Source organism: Bos indicus x Bos taurus, chromosome 9 (genome assembly GCF_003369695.1).
Source record: "Bos indicus x Bos taurus breed Angus x Brahman F1 hybrid chromosome 9, Bos_hybrid_MaternalHap_v2.0, whole genome shotgun sequence".
NCBI lineage: Eukaryota > Metazoa > Chordata > Mammalia > Artiodactyla > Bovidae > Bos > Bos indicus x Bos taurus.
This window is the reverse complement of record NC_040084.1, coordinates 19,253,758-19,275,490: the sequence shown is the minus strand read 5'-3', so window position 1 is coordinate 19,275,490 and position 21,733 is coordinate 19,253,758. Positions and strand designations below refer to the sequence as shown.

Sequence of the window (21,733 nt, the reverse complement as noted above, 5' to 3'; positions counted from 1 at the left end):
TATGACCAGGCCCAGTATTCTTTTAACACTAATTTCCTCAGTGGACTTTGTTTCTTCTAAATATTAAGAACAGTTGTTCTGATTATAAAAGTAATCTGGTTTCATTTTACTAGAAAATTAAACTCTGTTAAACAGACTAACTTACCTAAAATTCGTGTTGCCCAGACAGAAATTATTTTTGTGTACATGTATACCTTGGTTTTTGCAGGTGTGTGTGTGTGTGTGTTTTCCCCCCAGTTCCTGAGCTCAGTAAAAAAGAGTACTCAGCATTTTTCAATGACTGTAGTGGAGATCATATTGTATACAACACTTTGAATTTTTCCTTTACCATAATAGTATAAGCATCTTCCTTGTTAAACTTTTTGTAAACATTTTTGACATCTGCATAATATTATGCTGTATTGATTTTTTCAATACTTTTCTTAATTTTTTATTTTGCAATGGTTAGACATTTAGGTTACTTTTTTTCTTTTTAATTGTGCCACAGTCAACATTTATGCATAACTTTCCTCCTGTTTTTAGGGTAATTTTCTTGGTATCCAGGAGTAGAATTATTGGATCAAAGGTTAAAAGCATAATTAAAGTTTTAACCTATTTTGCCAGCTTTTTTTCCCCAGTCTTGTCTTGATACTCAGTTTGGAAGCAGTGAGTGTTATTTTGAGGAATCTTTGGAAATTTGATAGATTTAAAAATGATGCATGAATTTGAATATTTTTTGTGCCTATTTTTGTATTGCCTGCTGTGGGTCTTAACATGTATTTGCCCATTTATCTTTTGACCTCCTATCTTTCTTGTGGCGTGATATGAGGTATTTATTGATTGTTAAGGATGGTCATGATTTTTCTGTCATGTTGCAAATATTTTTCTTCAAGTGCTTTAATTTGATTAATTTTTCTCATGGTTCAGTTTTACATTTTTATGCAGTCAGTCTTAGATATTTTTCTTATTTTTGTTAGCAGGCTTGTTCTTTACCACATTTCTCCCCACCCCCACCACCAAAACCAAAAACTGGTGACTTTATTATTCACCTAGCATTTGTGTTTGTTATAAATCTTAAGATTCAAGGAAGTCAGATTCAGTTATCATTTCTTCAGAAGCAAGTGTATGTCAGGTACTCTAGATGTTCTCTGTCTAGTCTATGACAGTCTCTCTTTTCTCCAAGTGCTGTAGACAACTATGTATGAAAATACAGATGATTTAAATTATGGCCTCTTTTTAAATTCTAAGCAGTATGTTATTTTGCTTTTGGTATCTTTCATTGTAATTAACTCTTGAAATCTATTTCATGAAATATGATGAGTTTCCCTCCCTCTTCCTTAATTGTAGAGGAAAAAAGCCGATCTTCTGGTTGCTATTGTGAATTGTGGACTAAAGATACATAGAGAAAACAGATAGTACAGACCTGAATATTATCCCCAGGATCTGAAGACTCAGAAATTGCTCTTCAGGCTTGTTGTGGAGTTTTCTGAGAAGAGTCTGTGAAATGATGTGACTAGAGACTATTTTGCAAAGCCATGGGGGAAAGAGACAGAAGTCCAGCTACTGATCGAGAAGGTAAGACAAGCAGAAGCCATTACTGTTCATCTGATTTTGGAACTACTCCACAGTCATCTGGCCGGTCGTCGCTGGTGCATCCCTCCCCACCTGCAAGTATTAAGGGAAAACATGATAAAAAACAAGCTTCAGATAGCCAAGTGCATCATCACGGTAAGCATCCTTTAAAAGACTCCAGTAGACCTAGAATATTCATTCTGAGTGCTTAAGGAAACCTGTGTGAATGAGAATAGGATATATTTTTATAAATGTTGTTTACAGTGTACTATCCTTTGTTACATTCACAGCCATACTGTATCCAGAAGAAAGAACTCTAACTGAGGTTTCTCATTTTTGTTTTCGCTTGTTCCTGAATAAATGATTGTCTTGGGGTTTGTAAAGGCGGGAAAAAAATCACAAAACATTTGTACCTTTCTTTATTTTCAGAAAGTTGTGAAAAGCATGGATATAAAGTGGTTAAGGGACATTTTTATAGATTGGGTAAAATTACTTCTACTTACTGAAAAAGTTCAAACTCAGCTTAGAAATGAAATTTGGGACCACCAGTCTGTTTTCTATTAAATGGTGTTATAATGGAACAGCATAAATCTTTAGAAATAATTTTTCTTGTTAGAATGTTATTAGGCTGGAGCTAGGTATTAATACATATTTGACTGCATAATGTTGTGGAAATCTCTTCATCTTAATAAATCCCTAGTCAAGAAAATCTGTATGTACTTAGTAACAAAATATGTAAGGACCGCTAGTACATCATAGGTAAGCTAAGGGAAATGAGGTTTTATTTGTTGTTATTCAGTCGCTGAGTCGTGTCCGACTCTTTGCAACCCCATGGACTACAGCACGCCAGGCTTCTCTGTCCTTCACTATCTCCCAGTGTTTGCTTAGATTCATGTCCATTGCGTTGGCGATGCTGTGTAATCATCTCATCCTCTGCCACCCCCTTCTCCTTTTGCCTTGGGTCTTTCCCAGCAGTAAAATGAGGTTTTATAGTATCGGTTAATAGATACAATACAGCCATCACATTAGTAGCTTGCTGCTGCTGCTGCTGCTAAGTCGCTTCAGTCGTGTCCGACTCTGTGGAACCCCATAGACGGCAGCCCACCAGGCTCCCCCGCCCCTGGGATTCTCCAGGCAAGAACACTGGAGTGGGTTGCCATTTCCTTCTCCAGTGCATGAAAGTGAAAAGTGAAAGTGAAGTCGCTCAGTCGTGCCCGATTAGTAGCTTAGAGTGGTAAGATTGCAAGGCAGGATGTAGTATGTAAGCTGAAAAGGAAAACAGGTGAGGTCATGAAATGCCTAGAATGTGTTAAGATAGTGACTGTTTCTGTGGGGGGGATAGTTAGCTATTGAAAAGTTCGAAGCAGGGGTTTGATTACATTTGCCTTTATAAATTTTTACTTTGAAAAGTAACATTTGCCTCTTTAAAATCTGCAAAGAATGTGTGTTCCTTTTGAAAGCAACCTTTTCGGTGAATCCTTGATCAGGCTTCCCAGAGACGTTGACACTTTTAACAACTTTTAACAACAACTTTTAAAAACTTTAATGAGTTTTTTTCTTTTTTTTTTTTCTATATGCTTTTTGCTGGTATGTTTTTGTTTGTTTATTTTTGCTACAAGTACAGTGCTGCAGGTTTCATAGTCTCTTCCTCCAAATCTGTCTGTGTCATTTTCTTGTTTTGATTTTGTGGTTGAGAGCATGATCTGATATTAAACTTTTGCTGCATAATTAAGAATAAACAGACCTTAGGGTTGAATCTTAGAAAATGACTGTTTATTCCCAAGAAATCATTCACATACCTTGGGAATTATTGGTAGGAATACTTTAATTTTTCACTCCTTACCTAGAAGCAGTTTTATTTAAGAAGATAATTGAGAAAAAGCTGTGAGAAACATTTTGAGTATCACCCAGAAAAATTTCAACCTGACTTGTACTGTTTTCTGGTTTGCATTGTCTTTTCAATTAAAGTCTGTGGTAATATGTCTACTTTAGTGCAAGCCAACAGGGCCAAACTGATAACATCCTTAAACACTGATTTCTTTTGGCTTAAGTTGGCAATTATCAGTGTGTAGACTAAACTGAGTTTTTCCTGGTGGCTCAGACGGTAAAAGTGTCTGCTTGCAATGCGGGAGACCCGGGTTCAATCCCTGGGTCGGGAAGATCCCCTGGATAAGGGCATGGCAACCTGCTACAGTACTCTTGCCTGGAGAAGTCCATGGACGGAGGAGCCTCACAGGCTTCAGTCCATGGGGTCGCAAAGAGTCAGACACAACTGAGCGACTTCACTTCAGACTAAACTAAGGAAAAACCAAATGTGATTTAAAAAGCATCTTGAACACTTGAATTTGCAGAATTTCACATTTGGTAACATAGTCTTCCTTCTTCCTTTTATATTTTCAGCTTATTTTATTATTTTGGAAATAAAATTTGTGCTCTATCAGGAGTTACATATATAATACAATTTAATAATAATTTAGGTTATACATATGTATATATTGCATATTATGTACATATTCTATTTCTCATTTTATCAGTAATATAAACGTACTAAGTTTTTGGTAGATGCATAGTTTATCTTTGTTACATGTTTTTTTAATGAGTCATACTATAATTTTAACACCTAATGGAAGGAAAACAGTATTTGTCCGCCCTCTTTTTGGTGGTAACTTAATAAGGGGGAGATGAAGAATGATATATACAACAGTCAGTTATCTTTCTTCTGAGTGTTACTAGCCCTGTATTTCATCTTGATCGTTTTGAAAATGAAAGAGATAGATGAAAGGTGAGAGATATTTTTTGAGTTCTGGTTAATAGAATATAGTAGAAAACAATGTTCAGATTTTTAGGATGTCAAATGTTGGTGGCAGAAGCCCTTTTTGTCTGGCTATATCATAGAATAAGATATTAGTGGAGAATTTGTAACCTGATTCGTATAATATCTGCTTCTGCTGCTAAGTCGATTCAGTTGTGTCCGACTCTGTGCGACCCCATAGACGGCAGCCCACCAGGCTGCCCCGTCCCTGGGAAATCTAGGCTTTCACTTCTCAAATTAAGTTTCCATGTGCATAAAACCTTATTTGCTGAGCAATATAATTTTATACATAAAAATCAGATTTGGGATGATTAACATTTATTCTTATGTACAGCCATTTTTATGTATAAAGTTTCTGTCATTCCAAGAGCTGAATACATACTCTGTAATAGCACATAGACACTAAAACTCTGTTCACTCAGTATGTTGGGAAAGAAAGAAAACTGAAATGATAGATACTCCAATTTAAAATTGGAGCAGTTTCTCCAATGGAAGTATTATGCAAATCACAAATGCAAGCCACACATACAATTTTTTATTGCCACATTTAAAAAGAAAAACAGGTAGAAAGGTAGAATTAATTTTAATAATTTTTATTTAACCCAGAATATCCAAAATATTATCATTTCTAAATATATATAGTTAGTATAAAACATAGTGTGTGGAATATTCTGCATTCCTTTTTTTTTCTTTGAATTAGGTGTTTGAAACCTTGTGTGTATTTCAGTTATGGACTCAATTTGGATCACCCACATTTCAGTTTTCAGTAGCCACATGTGGCTGCTGCTGCTGCTAAGTTGCTTCGGTCGTGTCCGACTGACTCTCTGCGACCCCATAGACAGCAACCCATCAGGCTCCCGCATCCCTGGGATTCTCCAGGCAAGAACACTGTAGTGGGTTGCCATTTCTTTCTCCAATGCATGAAAGTGAAAAGTGAAAGTGAAGTAGTTCAGTTGTGTCTGACTCTTAGTGACCCCATGGAGGACCCCACTAGGCTCCTCCACCCATGGGATTTTCCGGGCAAGAGTACTGGAGTGGGGTGCCATTGCCTTCTCCACTACATGTGGCTAGTGACTACTATATTGGATAGCATAGTTTCAAAGTTACTAATAGGCTTTCCTTCATTTCTTTTTATTACTACTTCCTTTCAAATATTCAGGCATGTATAGAGCTGTAATCCCAAATCAGTACACATTTAATATACCCTCACAAAATTTCTGTCTCTTTAAATGAAACTTTATAATGTTAAATTGTAAACATGTTTTTCTTTACCTGTTTACATAATAAAATCCATGGCTCGTGAAGTAGGTAGGGAAAGATTGGATTTTCTAGTTTTTCTTCATTTTTTCCCCTCTGGAATGCGTTTCCTTCTAGAAAAAATGCAGTCACCTTGGAGATTAAAGTTTGCTGTTCTCCACTATGGCAAACTTCCAGATGCCTCTTTTAAAGGGCAGGTGCTCTGTATATTGAGGCCAAGGTTTAATGAACTTTGAGTAAATAATATTCAAAATTTTTGTGAAATGTGATATGTACACTTTAAAGATTTCGTGTGCTTTTATTTTTTTAGGCTGGAGTCATTTATCTTGTTCTTAAATTATGCCAGATGTTTTTGATTTGAACATCACACAAAAGAAAGCCTCTGAGAAAGCGTTTAGAATCACATCTGTACTGCTAAAGTGTTTTCCATTTTCAATCACTGATACATGGGATTAAGTTCTTAATACTGACGAGAGTATTTTTGGAGAATTTTTGTCTTATACGCATACTTCAGTTAATCCTCACAACAAAAGGAAAAATAGACCTGGAAAGGGTTTAAGTTGAATTGCCCAAGGACCAGTGAAGTGGTAACTCCAAGTCTCAAATGTTCTGTCATGTTGTCATCATCTTTCCAGAAACAAAGATTTCTAATTAATTTTAAAAACCATCATTAATTAATGAGATTAATTAATTAATCTAATTAATTTAAAAAAACCATCATTTCAAATTATAATCCCAAATATCTTGGCACAGATGACTTGATTATCATGACATTTTGTATTTATTAGGCACCATGCTAATGCTGACGGTGACCATCTTATCTGCAGAGGTAAAAATGGTGGAGCCTGGTGTTGCCATCTTTTAAAACAGTGTAAAATAATTCCTTGTAAACCATGAGATATTGTTTTGCTGGATCAGAATATGTTTCTTGAACTGTCTTAAAAGATTTCAAACATTTCTTAATAAAAACAATGTATTAAAAGCTCTAAGTAAAACCAAATATTTAAATATTGTAAAATCATTTAAAAAAAGTTTTAAAAAATGTTTCCTTAAAGGAAACAAAATGACTAAAGAATGTTATGGAGTCACTTGTGTTAGGATAAGTCAATAATTCTATATCTGATACAGCTTTCACTTTACGTTATTACTGTTTCTTTTTCAGCCCCTAGGAAACCAAGCCCTAAGTGTCCTCCAAACAGAAAGGGAGTCCGAGCAGGATTTCGCTCCCAGAGCCTCAGTAGGCAGCCATTTCCGAAAGATCCTGATCTTGTTACAAAACAGGTTCTTTCTGCAAGACTGCTAAAAATCAACGAATTGCAGAATGAAGTAACTGAACTCCAGGTCAAGTTAGCCGAGCTGCTAAAAGAAAATAAGGCTTTGAAAAGGCTTCAGTACAGGCAAGAAAAAGCCCTGAATAAATTTGAGGACACAGAAAACGAAATCTCACAACTTATTGCTCGTCATAACAATGAAATTACAGCACTCAAAGACCGCTTAAGAAAATCTCAAGAGAAAGACCGGGCAAATGAAAAAAGGGCTAAAGAGACAGAAGGTGAACTACTTAAGACCAAAATTTCCTTACAGAAACTGAAAAAGATCTCTGAAGCTAAACACCTACCTGAACGAGTTGATTTAGCAAAGAAACTTGCTTCTGCAGAGTTAAAATTAGATGACACAGAGAGAAGAATTAAGGTAAAATTCCCACAGTTTCTAATTGTGCTGTTTTGTGTTATTTTTCATTGGGCATTTGATGTGCACTTTTAAGACTGCTTATTGCAGTTCAGCATTTGCTTGGAAATTAAATCTGATTTTTTTTTTAAAGTATCTTTCTGAGTAAGAGATTAGGAAAAATTTAAGATTTTATTTTTAAGAGCAAGATGTGAAAGATTGTATACATTAACGGGCCACATGATAATAGATGTTTAATTCCCAAAATCTTAGCTATTTGGGGGAAATACACTGTTTGATTATGTGATTATTTCTTTAAAATTGAAAATGATACTATAAGAGCTATGCTAAGTCACTTAAGTTGTTTCCAACTCTGTGCGACCCCATAGACAGTAGCCCACCAGGCTCCCCCGTCTCTGGGATTCTCCAGGCAAGAACACTGGAGTGGGTTGCCATTTCCTTCTCCAATGCATGAAAGTGAAAAGTGAAAGGGAAGTCGCTCAGTCGTGTCCGACTCTTAGCGACCCCATGGACTGCAGCCTAACAGGCTCCTCCGTCCATGGGATTTTCCAAGCAAGAGTACTAGAGTGGGGTGCCATTGCCTTCTCCGACTATAAGAGCTATAGTATATAAAACTGACATTTGGGGCCATTGTGTAAGAAATGCCACATGAATAACTTCTGTTTTTATTTCTTTGAACATTTGTGAAAGATATATTTTGGGGCAGGGTGTGCTTCTACTCCCTCAAGTAAGACTTGATGTGAAAAGTGGGTGGAATGATGCTGAGTTAATAGTCTGAGAATATAGCAGATCTTACAAAAAATTTTTTTTCTTGAAATTAAAGGAAAAGAGTACTACCCCATGACTGTTATATGGAGAACATATATTAGATGCTACCTGGTGTGTGTGTATATATATATAAAATCTGTTTAGAAAGTAAAGGTTGGGAAAAAGTATGAGAATAATGTTTGCTGTAAGAATTCTTTGAACAAGAGAGAGTCAGAACTATAAACTAGCTTCTCTGCAATGTATTAATTAGATGTTTTTAGTACCTGGTATATACATAGTACTTCTTAGTCTATGTACTATACCAGACTCTATATACCAATGCCCTGCCCAAAGAGAGTGGCTTATTAAATAGAGTATATATCAGTGGCCAGAAAAAGAACTTAGCTTATTCTCAAAAATTAGCAACCATTAACTTTTGCTTCAGTATACAGAAGATATCTTATTGCATAGGTTCCACCAGTGATCAAGTCAAACTGCAGAGCAAACATATGAAAACTTACTTTGTAGGACCATTTACCTACCTATGTAGTGGGGTGAGGGTAGGGGATAGAAGCAACTATTGTCATGAATAGCTGATGTTTATTTTTAAAGGGAAGTACAAAATGTGACCATATGTATTTTAAAATTAGGAACCAAGAGCGCAGAAGGTTGATTATTAAGTATGGTTAAAAACAACCCACACCTCAGTGTGTATTTCTGTAAAACTAGAGAGAACATGGAATTGTAGTGCACACGCATGTACGCACACACCCCACACACGTATACTGCAGTTCTGTCTTATAGCCTGTTATGAAGGGGGTTGTTGGAATGATAGAGGAGGAAAGAAAGAGAAGGAAGAAAGGAAAACTTGAACAAATCTGTGGATTCTGTGTTGTAGATGGAGTTGAATTATGTGGCTACCCACTTGAGGGCATGAAAATCAGTCATCTGTGATAAGTGTGAAAGTATTAGTCAGTCAGTCACGTCCGACTCTTGGTGACCCCATGCTCTGTAGCCCTCCAAGGTCTTCCGACCATGGGATTCTCCAGGCAAGAATCCTGGAGTGGGTTGCCATTTCCTCCTCCACGGGATCTTCCTGACCAAAAGGGATTGAACCCACATCTCCTGTGTCTCCTGCCTTGCAGGCAGATTCTTTACCCGCTGAGCCCTCAGGGAAGCTTCAGGTCTTTGAAATACTTACTGTATAGTGTTCTCAGTACTTAGGTTTTTCTTACTGGAATAAGAAAAAAAGAAATTGGTGTTAATTGTAGATTTACATGTATTTAAAAAAATTAGATCACATAGTCCCTCCATCCATTTTCCCCAGTGGTAACATATAGCATAAATAGACTATAATATGTTGTTGTTTGGTCACTTTTGCAACTCCATGGACTGTAGTGCACCAGGCTTCTCTGTCCATGGGATTATCCCAGATAAGAATATTGGAATCGGTTGTCATTTCCTTCTCCAAGGAATCTTCCTAACCCGGGGATTGAATCTGTGGCATCCACTGATCTGTTCACCATTTCTATAATTTTTTAAAGAATGTAATATAAACAGAATCTTCTAGTATTTAATCTTTCAAGGTTGGCAGATTTATTTTTTCTCTTGAGCTCCATCAGAGCTGTTGCATGTATCAATAGTTCGTTCCTTTTTTATTCCCAAGTAGTAGTCCATGACATGGATATCAAGAGTGTTATGGTATATCCTGTTGAAGGAAATTTGGGTTGTTTCAAGTTTTAGTTATTAACTAATGAAGCTGCTGGCTTCTCTGGTGGCTCAGACAGTAAAGAATCTGCCTGCAATTCAGGAGACCTGAGATGTCTCAAGACATTTCCGTGAGAAGAGAATGGCAACCCAATTCAGTATTCTTGCCTGGAGAAGTCCATGGACAGAGGAGCCTGGCAGGCTACAGTCCTTGGGTCTATGGCCATTCAGGAACAGGTTTTTGTGTGAACATTAGTTTTCATTTCTCTGGGTTATATGAATGAAAGTTCACTTGATGAATTGTTCGATAAGCACATTTGGTTTTGTAAGAAACTGCCATTTTCTTTTGTAAAGTAGTAGTACCATTTTACATTTTTACCAGCAATGCATAAGTGATTCACTTTCTCCACATCCTTGTCAGCATTTGATGTTACCACTTTTTAAAATTCTAGCCGTTCCTATAGGTATGTAGCGATATCTCTTAGTGTTAATATTATTCCTAATGGCTTATGATGTTGAACATCTTTTTAAATGCTTATTTGCCATTAGTAGATCCTGTTCATTTGCTTGTTTTTTGCCTATATTTCTAATTGTTCTTTTACTGTTGATTTTCGATAGTTCTTTATATATAATAGATACAGGTTCTTCGTCAGATACATGGTTTGCAAATATTTTCTCACTGTGTAGCTTGTCTTTTCATCCTCTTACAGAGTCAGAGAGTTTTTAAAATTTGATGTGGTCCAATTTGTCAGATTTTTCTTTCATGGATTATCTTTTTGGGGTCAGGTCTAAGAATTCTTTGTCTATCCCTGTCAGCCTTTGCCTGTAGACCTAAAGATTTTCTACTATATTTTATTGCCAAACTTTACAGTTTTATGTTTTACTTTAAAGTTCATGATTCATGTTGAGCTGATTTTTATGTAAGTTGTGAGGTTTAGGTTGAAATGCATTTCTATTTTTTTTCCCTGCCTATGTAGTACCTAGTTGTTCTAGTACCATTCGTTGAAAAGGCTATTCTTCCTTCACTGAATTTGGCACCTTTGTCCAAAATCAGTTGGGCATATTTTTGTGGGTCTATTTCTGGATTCTTTAGTCTCTTCTTCTGATGTATATGTCTTTTCCTCTGCTGACACCACATTCTTTTCATTATAGACTACATCATAAACCTTATATATGTGATTATGGTAGAGTGATTCTGCTCATCTTATGCTTTGTTTTTAAAGTGACAGTTGCTCAGTCATGTCCAACTCTTTGCGATCCCATGGTCTATACAGTCCATGGAATTCTCTAGGCCAGAATACTGGAGTGGGTAGCCTTTCCCTTCTCCAGGGGATCTTCCCAACCCAGGAATGGAACTGGGGTCTCCCGCACTGCAGGCGGATTCTTTACCAGGTAGTTGTTCGGTTTTTTTTGTTTCATGCCTCATTCAGTTTTTCAGATTTTACTTAATCTTTTTTCTTCCCACCTCAGTACCACTGACTGTAAGGGTAAGGGAGGAGTCTAAGAACTATTGTGTTTCATTTTGCAAATGAACTAAAATCAGAGAAAGTCCTGAGCGTCCCTTGAAATTGCAGTAAAATCCTTGTAGTGCTGACTTTAAGTTTTATGCTATTCTCTGCTAAGGATGACTGGTGTTTTTTTGGTTTTGTTTGGTGTAGCCTAGTAGCTCAGATGGTAAAGCATCTGCCTGCAATGCAGGAAATCTGGGTTCAATCTCTGGGTCTCGAAGGTCCTCTGGCAGGAAATGGCAACCCACTCCAGTATTCTTACCTGGAGAGTTCCAAGGACAGAGGAGCCTGGCAGGCTACACAGTCCATGGAGTCTCAAAGAATCAGAAATAACTGAGCTACTAACACACAGTATTTTAAGAGTCCTTAAACTGGAACTTGTGACAGGCAGATTTGTTTATCTGTTTGTAGATTGCCTCATCCCGGAAGGGATTTTAAGCCACAATTCTTATTCCCCTTGTGTTGTATTTTCTTTTTAGGTGAGGAAAAAGAAAGCATTCTTCAAGGTTACCTCTAAATAGTTGAGCTGTGAAAAACTTATCTCTGCACCCTCTATAGGTTGTTTTCAGGTTTATTTTGTTAGTTGATGAAAGTGACAGAATGCATAGTCTAAGTATAGAGCATAGTCTTAAGTAACTTAAGAGTACAGTGGCTTAGAAGTAGATAGATGGTTAGATAGAACCAAAAAAAGTATGAGTCGGGACAGTCACCCATGGGAGTTGCTTCTTGCCAACCTTGTGTGATGTGGTCTGCTGGGTCCTCGGCCATATGTATACTTGGGATAAAGAGCTGCTTGACAGGGTTAAATTTGTTAAATTTAAAATTGGTTAAATTTGAACTCTGTCCAAAAGGGCAGACAGCTAAATCAGGCTGCATGTTTATTTCTTTATTTACAGTTGGCTTTATACCTTCATTTTGGCTTTTACTTCAGTAAGATTGTTGAATAGAGTCCTGTCAAAGTATCAGCCCCATTTAAATATATTTATTTTCATATTAATAGGTATATCAAATTATTAACATTTAAATAAAACTGCAACAAACTGTAAAAAGCTGCAAAAAAAAAAAAAAAAAACTGTTAAGGTGCTAACATTTATGGCAGTAAAATATTAATAGTTATATAATGCAGCAATTCTCAAAGTTTTTGTTTTGAAGACCCTTTTATACTCTTAAAAATTATTTCACACCCCCCAATACCACAGGAGTTTTGTTTATGTGGGTATATCTATTGATATTTACCATATTAGAAATTAAAATTGAGAACATTTTAAAATGTTTCTTAATTTATTTAAAATTAATAAAAACCTACTACATGGTATCATAAAATCTTTTAATGAAAAACATCTATTCTCTAAAACAAAATAAATTGGGTCAAGAGTGGCATCATTTTATATGTTCACAAATTTCTTCAGTATTAGGCTTAATAGAGGACAGCTGGGTCCTCATAGCTGCTTCCACATTCAGTCTGCTTCGATATGTTGTTGTGGTTGATAAATACAAGAAAATTCAGCCTCATACAGATGTCTATAGGAGTTAGAAAATAGAAGAATATTTAAAAGCTTTTCAGATTAACTGGATATTCTTTTATACTATTTTAAAACTTGGTAAGTGGTATTCTCAAAGGTTTGTTGCAATGTGGAATCTAAAATCATATCAAAGAACTTTTCATACTCTATTGCATTAAAATCCCTTGGTCTTCTACTTTGAATGAATGTTTTATCCATGAATGATTTTGTATTACCATACATTACTCATTTGGAAAATGTTCATTTGTTGCATTAAGCAATAAATGTTGACGTTTCATTCGTTATGATACATTCATGATGGTGAGTGAAAATAGCAAGCAATATTGTATCATAAAGTAGTTCTGACCTTGCAGACTCCTGAAAGTGTCTCAGATCTTTAGGGTCCCTGAACCACTCTTTGAGAATCACTGACTGAATATCAGTGGTTCATTGTTATCAGCTTCATTAGCAGTTTCCCCAGTTTGCAGTTTCTATTAATGACTGCCCAACTGCACTGTTGTTCACTGGACCTGGAACTGGTCTCCAGTAGGGGCTGAAGACACCAGTTCTCTCCCATCCCTTGTAAGAAAGACTTACAGTGGAGGTTGCTTTCCTGATCTAAGGATGTGGTAGAGATGAGTCAGAGCCACGATCAACTCTGTCATAAAGCAGATACCAAGAGTTGCTAGCTATTGTAAGTATCCTTAGTCACTAAATGGGAAATTATCTACTAAGCTTTATGAAAAGATCATAAGTGTTAATAGCATGTACATAATTATTACAAGTACTCCAGTAAACTGTAGGGCACACATTTTTAATACATTAAAAAATCCAGCTCTGTTTTAAGATTAAATTGGCATAGAGTGAATAACCTTGTCAGAAAAATATAATCAAACTATTAAGTAGGCTTTCTCTCCCTTTTAAGAAATTTCTAAAGATTTGGGGAAATGATTTGAGTAGCCTGAATATCATAGCACTCTCAAAGAAAGTTTGAATAGACTTCTTTCTCTTCTGTTAGTTTTTCTTACAAGAAACTGGCATTCAGATTCCTTTCACCCGAAAGCTGCCTTCAAGTAGGTATTTGTTTCTTGTTGATAAAATAATAATATCATCCTCCACTGGAAATCCGTTTCAGAAGAAAGAATTGATTCAGCCTTGTCTTCCCTACCCTTCCTAGTTTATTCAGAATGAGAACTGAGCTGTGCAATGTTGGCCAGGTAGATTCCTTTTTCTGAATCTTTCCCTGCCATTTAGGTCTCTGCTCTAAATGTTTTTCTGCTCTTTTACTTCCCCATTCCCCACCCCCACGCCCTGAAACTCAAATCCAGAAGGCATGTTTGCCTCACCTACCTGCTTTGTGTCTTAATAAAAGAATTAAGTTAACTAAGACAGAGTAATAGAAGTCAAACCAGGAGTTCAGCTCGATTCTTCCCTGCTCTGTTGCTGTGAGCCCTCTTAATGCTCAGACTTCGGTTGCTTCATTTGTGGAATTAAATGATTCTGAGGCCACTCTCAGGTCTGAAAGCTGATGAGTCTAAATAATATTTTTAAACTTTTCATGTGTCAAAAGGTTTTAATATGGTAAACCATATTTATTTAAAAAATTATCCTTATGTCTATTACTGAATGTTGCAGAAATGAAACATTTCTGATGTTGAAAAAAGGAACTGATTTATTACAATTTATTTATTGTAAAATAAATATTTATTGAGATCCTGTTAATTTTTTATTGCAGAATAATTTAAGAAATTGGCTAGATTTTGTTATTTACAAGTTTCTTTTTTTTTTTTATCATTTTTGGTAGACAAAGATTTACAATGAAATTATAGGATCTGTGATTGAAGCGCAAAGTTTAAACCATTGCAGAAAGTAAATTTTGTAGTGTTCTTAAAACTGCCCATTTAGATAGAACAATTATTATAGGAATTTCAAGTTAATATTTAAAATCATAACTGTCTACTGAAAAAATAATAGAAGCACTAAAAAAGGCCTGAAAGTTCAAATAATACAGAGAGGTGTGTAATGCTATGCTATCCTTTGTAACCCTCTTCCCAAGAAGTAATGCACATGGTTATATATGTGTATATTTTTTACTCTCTAACTACAAGTGAAGGTGTACCATACACATTGCTTCATGTTTTTTTCACTGAAAATGTATTTTGGTGCTCTTTACATATCCTTGTGGATATATGTGTAATATATATATGTGTGTACACTCACATACACATATATTAAATCTGCCTCACTTTTATTTTCTGTTTTTCCGGTTTTATTGGGGTGCAGTTTGACATATGTATACGTTTAATGTGTACAGCATAAAGATTTGACATAAATATTGCAAAGATATTCCTGCAACAAGTTTAAATCTCCATCACCTCATATAGATACAGTGAAAAGAAAAAGCAAAAAAAGAACTTTTTTTTTGGTAATGAGAACTCTCTGGTTGCTCTGTTAAACAACTTTCATATATATTCTACAGCAATGTTACCTTTAGTCCTCATCCTATGTATACATCAAATGCCTAGTACTTTTTAAGCAGAAGTTTGTACCTTTTGACTACTTTCATCCAATTCTCCTCACCACCCCTGCCCCCTGCCAAGTCCACCACCGCTACTGGTAACCACAAATCTGACCTCTTTTCTCTATGAGTTTCTTTTTCAAAAGATTATTACATACACACACATACACACCCCTCACAACTTCTTTATCCACTGATGAATAATGGACATCAGTGGACACTTAGGTTATTTTCATGTCTTGGATATTATAAATATATGCTGCTATAAACATGAGAATGCACATATCTTTTTGAGTTAGTATTTTAATTTCCTTGAGCTATATTCCCAGAAACAGAATTGCTGTATCATATAATAGTTCTATTTTTAATTTTTTGAGGATCCTCCATCCTTTATCCCATAGTGGCTATACTCGTTTACAATCCTACTACCCATCGTTCTAATGGGTATGAGGTGTTAACTCATTGCGGTTTTGATTTGCGTTTCTCTAGTGATTAGTCATGTTGAACATGTACTTTTGGCCTTTCGTATATTTTCTTTGGAAAAATGTCTATTCAGGTCTTTTGCCCATTTTTTACTTTGGTTATTTGTGTCTTTTGTTAACCAGTTGAATGAGTTCTTTATGTATTTTGGATATTAACCTCTTAGTACAAATAATTTTTTCCGCATTCTGTAGGTTTTCTTTTCACTTGATGGTTGTTTCCTTTGCTGTACAGAAGCTTTGTAGTTTGATGGACTGTCACTTATCTGTTGTTGCTTGTGCTTAGGTGTCATATCCAAAAAAAGTCATTGCCAAGACCTATATTGAGGAGCTCACTTTCAGTGTTTTCTTCTAAGGGTTTCATGGTTTCACATCTTACATTTTTTAATCCATTTCAGATTGACTTTTGTGAGGCATAAGATAGGGGTATAGTTTCATTCTTCTATATGTGATTAGTTAATTATCTCAGGACCATTTGTTGAAGAGGCTATGTTTTCTCCACGGAATGTTTTTGACTCCCTTGTCAAATGTTAGTTTTGACTTTATATGTGTGGATTTATTTCTGGCTCAAAACTGTTCCATTGATTCTTTGTTTTTATGCCACGGCCATACTGTTTTAATTACTGTGTGATTATGTGCATCCTCAGTTATGTCTGACTCTTCGTGACCCACTAGGACTGTAACCCACCAGCCTCCTCTGTCCATGGGATTTCCCAGGCAAGAATGTTGGAGTAGGTTGCCATTTATTTAGGGGATCTTCCTGACCCAGGAATTGAACCTAAGTCTCTTGTGGCTCCTGCATTGTCTGGTAGATTCTTTACCACTGAGCCACCTGGGAAGCCCCTTTAATTACTATATAGTATTAGCTTGAAGTCAGGAATGTGTGATGCCTCCTGCTTATTGTTGTTCTTCTTGAGGATTGCTTTGGGTAATAGGGGTTTTTTGCCATTCAATATAAAATTTAAGATTGTTTCTTTCTGCTTTTGTTTAAAAAAATGCCATTAGGTACAGCAAAAACTAATACAACATTGTAAATCAGATATACTTCAAATAAAAAAGGTAATTTTAAAAATAGCATTGGAATCTTAGTGATTGCATTGAATCTGTAGATGGCTTTGGAAGTGTGGACATTTTAGCAATATTCTTCCAATCCATGAACACTGTATACCTTCCATTTACTTATGTCTTCTTTGATTTCTTTATTAGTATCTTGTATCTTTCAGAGTAGAAGTTTTTTTAATTTCCTTGGTTAACTTTATTGCTAAGTATATTATTGTTTTGATGCTGTTGTAAATGGGATTGTTTTCTTTCTTTTTCAGATAATTTTTTAGTGTATAGAAATGCTACTAATTTTTGTATTTTAATGTTAGGTTCTCTAATTCTACCCAATTCAGTGATAGCTAACAGTTTTTTGGTTGAAGTCTTTGGCATTTTCTGTATATAAAATCATGTCATCTGCAAACAGAGACAGTTTTTACTTCTTCCTTTTTAATTTGGATGCCTTTTCTTTTCTTGCCTGATTGCTCTGGCAAGGACTTTCAGTGCTATATTGAACAGGAGTGGTGAGAGTGAGCACCTGTCTTATTCTTGATCTTAGAGAAAAAGTTTCAGCCTATCACAGTTGAGTATCATATTAGTAGTGGGCTTGTCATATATGGCCTTTATTATGTTGAGATATAATTCTTATAATTTGTTAAGAATTTTTATCAAGAACAAATGTTGAATTTGTCGCATACTTTTCCTGCATTTATTGAGATAGGAGGTTTTTTTTTTTTTTCATTCCGTTAATGTGGTGTACTACATTAATTGATTTACATGTATTGAGCCATCCTTGCATCCCAGCTATAAATCCTACCTAATCATGATCATCCTTTTACTGTGCTACTGACTTTGATCTGCTAGTATTTTATTGAGAATTTTTGCATCTCTATTCACCAGAGATATTGATTGGTAGTTTTTTATTTCCTGGTACTGATACTTTCTATCTTTAGTGTTAGGGTGATATTGGCCTTGTAAAATGAATTTGGAAGCATTTCCTCTACTTTTATTTTGTTTTTGTTGTTCAGCAAAGTTACTGGTGAAGCCATCTGGGTTCTGTTCTTTGCTTCACTGCATTTGGTTGCTGATTCAGCCTCCTTACTAGCAATTGGTCTATTCAGGCTTTGTTTCTTCTTGAACCGGTCTTGATATATATATATATATTTTTTAGTTGAAGTATAGTTGGCTGTACAGTATTATGTAAGTGACAGGTGTACAATATAGTGATTCAAAAATGTTAAAGGTTATACTCCATTTATAGTTATTGTAAAACATTGGCTGTATTTCCCTTGTTGAACAGTAATATATCATTGTAGCTTATTCTATACCTAGTAGTGTGAACCCCTACCCCTGTATTGTTCTTCTGCCTTCTCTCTCCCCACTGGTAACCGCTACTTTGTTCTCTATACATGTGAATCTGGAGACAGGGAGAGACACAGGCCTTGCTCTCCATTCAAGTGCCACTGTCAGCAGGGCTGTCGGGTGGGCTCCACAGCCTGTGGTGTGCTCTGCTGAGGCTTCCTGGTCAGGCAGGCTGAACACTGTCTTCAGCAACAAGTAAGGCTGTGAGTTCGTTTCCTGACCCGAGCTCATCAGCTAAGTATCTCCAAGGCCACTGGTGCTCTTTGTGGGCTTGACTCAAGTCAGCCTGTGCCCCAGGTTCACTGGCTGAACAGGTGCTACTAACTTTGTTCTGGGGGCCACCCGTTTTGCCACTTACCTGCCCATCAGCTCAAGAACTGCTGGGTTGTGCAGCTTCCGGGTGTTCTTGTCAGCCCTTCCCGTCAGATGGGGGCCGGCAGGGACCACACTCCATGGTGGACAGGGCTGTGACCTGACTTCTGCCTGGGTAGAGCTGGGAGAGCCCACTTCAGGCAGCTCCTCAGTTTTCCTGAACAGTTTCTCTAGTAGGAGGGGCTGGGCGCCATGATCCACATGGTGGGGCAGGGGGGCTAAAACTCAGCTCCTCTGTTGGATGTGGGCAGACCAGGCTGCAGGGCTGGGAGATCTCTTCATTTGAAGGCCCGAATTAGGCAGACTTGTGCCCCACCCGAGTTCCCTGGCCAGACTGTGCCAGCCACTTGGGCTGCAGCAGAGCAAGCTGCTGGTTGGGTTTCCTGTGTGTGCTCTGCAGGCAGGAGCTCTGTCCTCCAGGACCCCAGTGCTGCTGGCTGGAAGCCCCTCCTCCCTTTCTCTGTCACAGTCAGATTCCCAGTGGTTGAGCCCGCAGATGCTCTGTGATTCCCATGGGGCGAAACCAGAGCAGGAGTTCCCAGAGGTGACCCCCAGTGCTGGGGGTGCTGGATGTCAGCCCTGTGCGCTCCTTTGCCCCTGGAGCTGTAGGCAGGGTGCTACACTGGGGAAAGGGCCCTCGGTCAGCGCGTAGCTGTTCCTCTCACCCTTTCTTGCAGTCTGTCGCGATCTGTGTGCTGCGGGACGTGCTTCAGCCTCATTTCTGTGTTCTGAGATTCGCTCAGCGATGTCTTATTCTTGCATAGTTACTTGTTTTTCTTTTAAAGGGGAGCCAAGTCAGGAACAACTGTGTCATCATCTTGGTTATGCCATTCTTGCCTTCTCATTCTTTTTAAAGGCTCTGTATTACTCCACTGTATGTATCTCATCCTCTGTCGTCCCCTTCTCCTCCTGCCCCCAATCCCTCCCAGCATCAGGGTCTTTTCAAATGAGTCAGTTCTTTGCATCAGGTGGCCAAAGTATGGAGTTTCAGCTTCAGCATCAATCCTTCCAATGAATATTCAGGACTGATTTCCTTTAGAATGGACTGGTTGGATCTCCTTGCAGTCCAAGGGACTCTCAAGAGTCTTCTCCAACACCACAGTTCAAAAGCATCAGTTCTTCAGCGTTCAGCTGTCTTCACAGTCCAACTCTCACATCCATACATGACTACTGGAAAAACCATAGCCTTGACTAGATGAACCTTTGTTGGCAAAGTAATGTCTCTGCTTTTTAATATGCTATCTTGGTGGGTCATAGCTTTTCTTCCAAGGAGCAAGCGTCTTTTAATTTCATGGCTGCAATCACCATCTGCAGTGATTTTGGAGCCTGAGAAAATAAAATTGGTCACTGTTTCCATTGTTTCTCCCATCTGTTTGCCATGAAGTGATGGGACCAGATGCTATGATCTTAGTTTTCTGAATGTTGAGCTTTAAGCCAACCAACTTTTTCACTCTCCTCTTTCACTTTCATCAAGAGGCTCTTTAGTTCTTCTTCACTTTTTGCCATAAGGATGGTGTCATCTGCATATCTGAGGTTATTGATATTTCTCCCGGCAATCTTGATTCCAGTTTGTGCTTCATCTGGCCCGGCATTTCTCACGATGTACTCTGCATATAAGTTAAATAAACAGGGTGACGATACACAGCCTTGATGTACTCCTTTCCCAATTTGTACAGAGATTGAATGACCACCTAACTAGGAATGTAAAAACTGTTCCTATAGGGTACACGGAGGTCCTTGGTTATACAAGGGTCTAAGGCCTTTCTAATTAAGTTACAGTAACACTGAGCTATACACAAAACAACTGACATTTGTAGACCTGTTTTAACAATGCAGTTATTAAAGTATATATTGCTTTATTAACTAATAGAAAAATAAGTGAAAATAAATTCAGTTATTCTTTGGGTTTACTTGCAAAAATTCAATTCTGTAAAGCTTTATTTCTCTCTTTAAAGAGTTAGAATTCTATCTTATTTCTTCAGATATTTACATTTTTTTTTCTGTAATGAAAATGTTTGTTACAGTTTTAGACAAGGGTTTCCCTAGTGGCTCAGAGGTTAAAGCATCTGCCTGCAATGAGGGAGACCTGGGTTCAATCCCTGGGACAGGAAGATCCTCTGGAGAAGGAAATGGCAACCCACTCCAGTATTCTTGCCTGGAGAATCCTATGGACAGAGGAGCCTGGTGGGCTACAGTCCATGGGGTCGCAAAGAGTCGGACACAACTGAGCGACTTCACTTTCACTTTCAAAGTGAAATAGAGGAAAAAACACCCATGGTCCTTCCAATCAAAGATTTTTTTTCTTTTTCTATCCCACATCTTCAGTTTCTTAAAATATTTGAAATTTTTCCTTATGAAATACTTTGAACATAGAGAAGACAACAATATTTAAAACATTCTACCTATTTGATATTTTGCTAATTTTGCTTAGATCATTTTTTTAAATTCACCCATTCCAGTCCATTTTAGTTCACTGATTCCTAGAAAGTCGACGTTCACTCTTGCCATCTCCTGTTTGACCACTTCCAATTTGCCTTGATTCATGGACCTAACATTCCAGGTTCCTATGCAAGATTGCTCTTTACAGCATCGGACCTTGCTTCCATCACCAGTCACATCCACAACTGGGTATTGTTTTTTGCTTTAGCTCCATTCCTTCATTCTTTCTGGAGTTATTTCTCCACTGATCTCCTGTAGCATATTGGACACCTACCAACCTGGGGAGTTCCTTTTTCAGTAACCTATCTTTTGCCTTTTCATACTGTTCATGGGGTTCTCAAGGCAAGAATACTGAAGTAGTTTGCCTTTCCCTTCTCCAGTGGACCACATTCTGTCAGACCTCTCCACCATGACCCATCCGTCTTTGGTGGCCCCACACAGCATGGCTTAGTTTCATTGAGTTAGACAAGGCTGTGGTCCAAGTTATCAGATTGGCTAGCTTTCTGTGATTATGGTTTCAGAGTGTCTGCCCTCTGATGCCCTCTCACAACACCTACCATCTTACTTGGGTTTCTCTTACCTTGTGAACTTGGGTTCACTCTTGGCAAGAGTGAACGTTGACATTCTAGGAATTAGCGAACTAAAATTAACTGAAATGGGTGAATTTAACTCAGATGACCATTATATCTACTACTGTGGGCAGGAATCCTTTAGAAGAAATGGAGTAGCCCTCATGGTCAACAAGAGAGTGA

The 21,733-nt window shown here is 37.3% G+C and overlaps 1 protein-coding gene across 2 annotated transcripts in view; it reads left to right on the top strand.

Moving 5' to 3' along the window:
- LCA5 (LCA5, lebercilin) overlaps positions 1–21,733 on the top strand; it is a 58,671-nt gene that overhangs the window by 15,309 nt on the left and 21,629 nt on the right. For both annotated transcript variants that reach the window (XM_027550991.1, XM_027550990.1), the window contains exons 2-3: positions 1,327–1,707; positions 6,783–7,312. In XM_027550991.1, coding sequence (XP_027406792.1) covers positions 1,515–1,707; positions 6,783–7,312 — 723 coding nt within the window. In that variant the 5' untranslated portion in view covers positions 1,327–1,514. The remainder of the gene's footprint in view (positions 1–1,326; positions 1,708–6,782; positions 7,313–21,733) is intronic.